At 60.1% G+C, this 1,719-nt stretch overlaps 1 protein-coding gene across 1 annotated transcript in view; it reads left to right on the top strand.

Annotated features, from left to right (window-relative positions):
- Positions 1 to 537, top strand: part of EMIHUDRAFT_253989 (hypothetical protein) — a gene marked incomplete at both ends in the record, with an annotated part of 3,091 nt that extends 2,554 nt beyond the window's left edge. Inside the window, one exon of the mRNA XM_005781375.1 lies at positions 406 to 537. Within this exon, the coding sequence (XP_005781432.1) occupies positions 406 to 537 (132 nt within the window). The remainder of the gene's footprint in view (positions 1 to 405) is intronic.
- Between the last annotated feature and the right edge of the window lie 1,182 nt (positions 538 to 1,719).

The following is a 1,719-nucleotide window of genomic DNA, read 5'->3' as shown; positions in this document are numbered from 1 at the left end:
TCGTGACTGGGACCGATCATAGAAAGGGCGGCGGGGAAGGGGGCGGCGGGGGATGCGTATGCGTGATACGTAAGCCAGGGGGGGGGATGGCTCGGGGGCGCGCGGGGCGAGATATACGTAATCCGTAAACGTGACACGTGGTACGTAGGCACCCGCCACGCGGGCCATTGCACCGTCCCCCGGGCAAAGCTTTGCGGTGAAAAGGACGTATGCGTAATGCGGATACGTGATACGTCGAAGACGCCCCGCCCCCCCCGCGGGCCGCGGCGCACCGGCGGAGATCCATAATCCGTATACGTGACACGTGGTACGTATGAGGCAACCACAGGGCCATCGCACCGTCACGCACGCGATGAATACGTGTATATCGATGTATGTATTGACGTTTTTTATTTATTTTTGAAGGGGGAGGCGTTCGACGGGCTGCGTAATGCGACGCATTTGGACTGGCAAGTGACGCACACGCACCGAGTTTACGTATTCCCGAGAGGGCGTAATGTGATGCGTATGCACATGGGCCTCCTTGCATATGCGTAGCAGTACAGAGCACGATTGCTGCTCCGAGGGGGCCCTGTGCGATCCGACGGGTAGGGGGTCTGTGCCCGGGCGGTGTCCGGTGTGGAGTCTCTCTCTGATCCCGCCTGTGATGTTGGGTGCGAGGTCGTGGAAGCTTCGATCCCAAGGGGGGGAGCCGATCCCACTCGTAACCAACTCTCAGGGGCAGTAGGTGGGCGGGCTTCAAGCGCGCTCATCTCGATCGCCAAGGCGTCGCTACGCGCGGTCTTCCGCGGGGGGAGCTTCGTCGACGGGTGCGGGGCCGCGGCGCAGACAGTGCTGCGGCGATGCCTCCGGCTGCTGCGGCGGGCGGCTTGCTGCTCGCTGCGATGGCGAAAAACTCGTCTAGTCGCACACCAAGGGCTTATGCTCTGGCGAGTCGTGAGGCGCATGCGCCCAGGAGGGGAGGGCGCGCATGCGTAACGACGCTGCTAGAGATGCGTTTCGGGGCCCAGAGATAAAACTTCTGATGCCATGCATGACCTAGTAGTGTCCCCAGCTATGGGCGTGTCCACGTTGGAGCCAGGTGTGGTGTGGACGCGAGAATAGCTCCGCCGTTCATGGAGGCAACCGATGCGAGTCGACTGGTGTGTGTCGTCGTGGTTTCGTATCAAGAATACTCACTCACTCACACCCACGACACCGACACTGGGCACTCTCGAGGTTCTCGAGGTGGATATCCTTTGGCCGCGTTGGGTAGCGAGGATTGGTGTAACACTGGGCACGGGATTGGCGCGCACTGGCACTGTGCGAAGAAAAGAATTTCCCGAGCTTGGTTCTCGCACACGCACGATTCACACAAAAACACAACCCCGCACGATTCACACGACGGACAAGGCGCAGACGACGGCTTCCTTAGAAGCCATCGTTCTCGCCACAAGAGCCGGCGTCCGAATTCCCCTCCGTCCGACACCCATCCGCCACCCCACCCCACCCCACCCCGGAAGAAAAGAATGTTACAAAAAAGCTCTCTCGAAGAAAAGCATTTTAAAACACTGCTGACACTGCCGTGGGCGGATGACTAGGGGAGAGAATGCGGAGAGACTAGCTCGCAGGTAGATGTGCTCAGGGCCAAGGGCAAGGGGATGAGGGGAATGTGTCAGTGTGAGGGGTGCACCACCACCAGCCGCAGAGCGTCGTGTTTTGCCTTTGAAAACTGAACAG

The sequence above is a fragment of the Emiliania huxleyi genome, assembly GCF_000372725.1.
Source record: "Emiliania huxleyi CCMP1516 chromosome Unknown EMIHUscaffold_2021, whole genome shotgun sequence".
NCBI classification, from domain to species: Eukaryota; Haptophyta; order Isochrysidales; family Noelaerhabdaceae; genus Emiliania; species Emiliania huxleyi.
The sequence above is the reverse complement of the archived record's forward strand: the minus strand, read 5'-3'. Positions and strand labels throughout refer to the sequence as shown.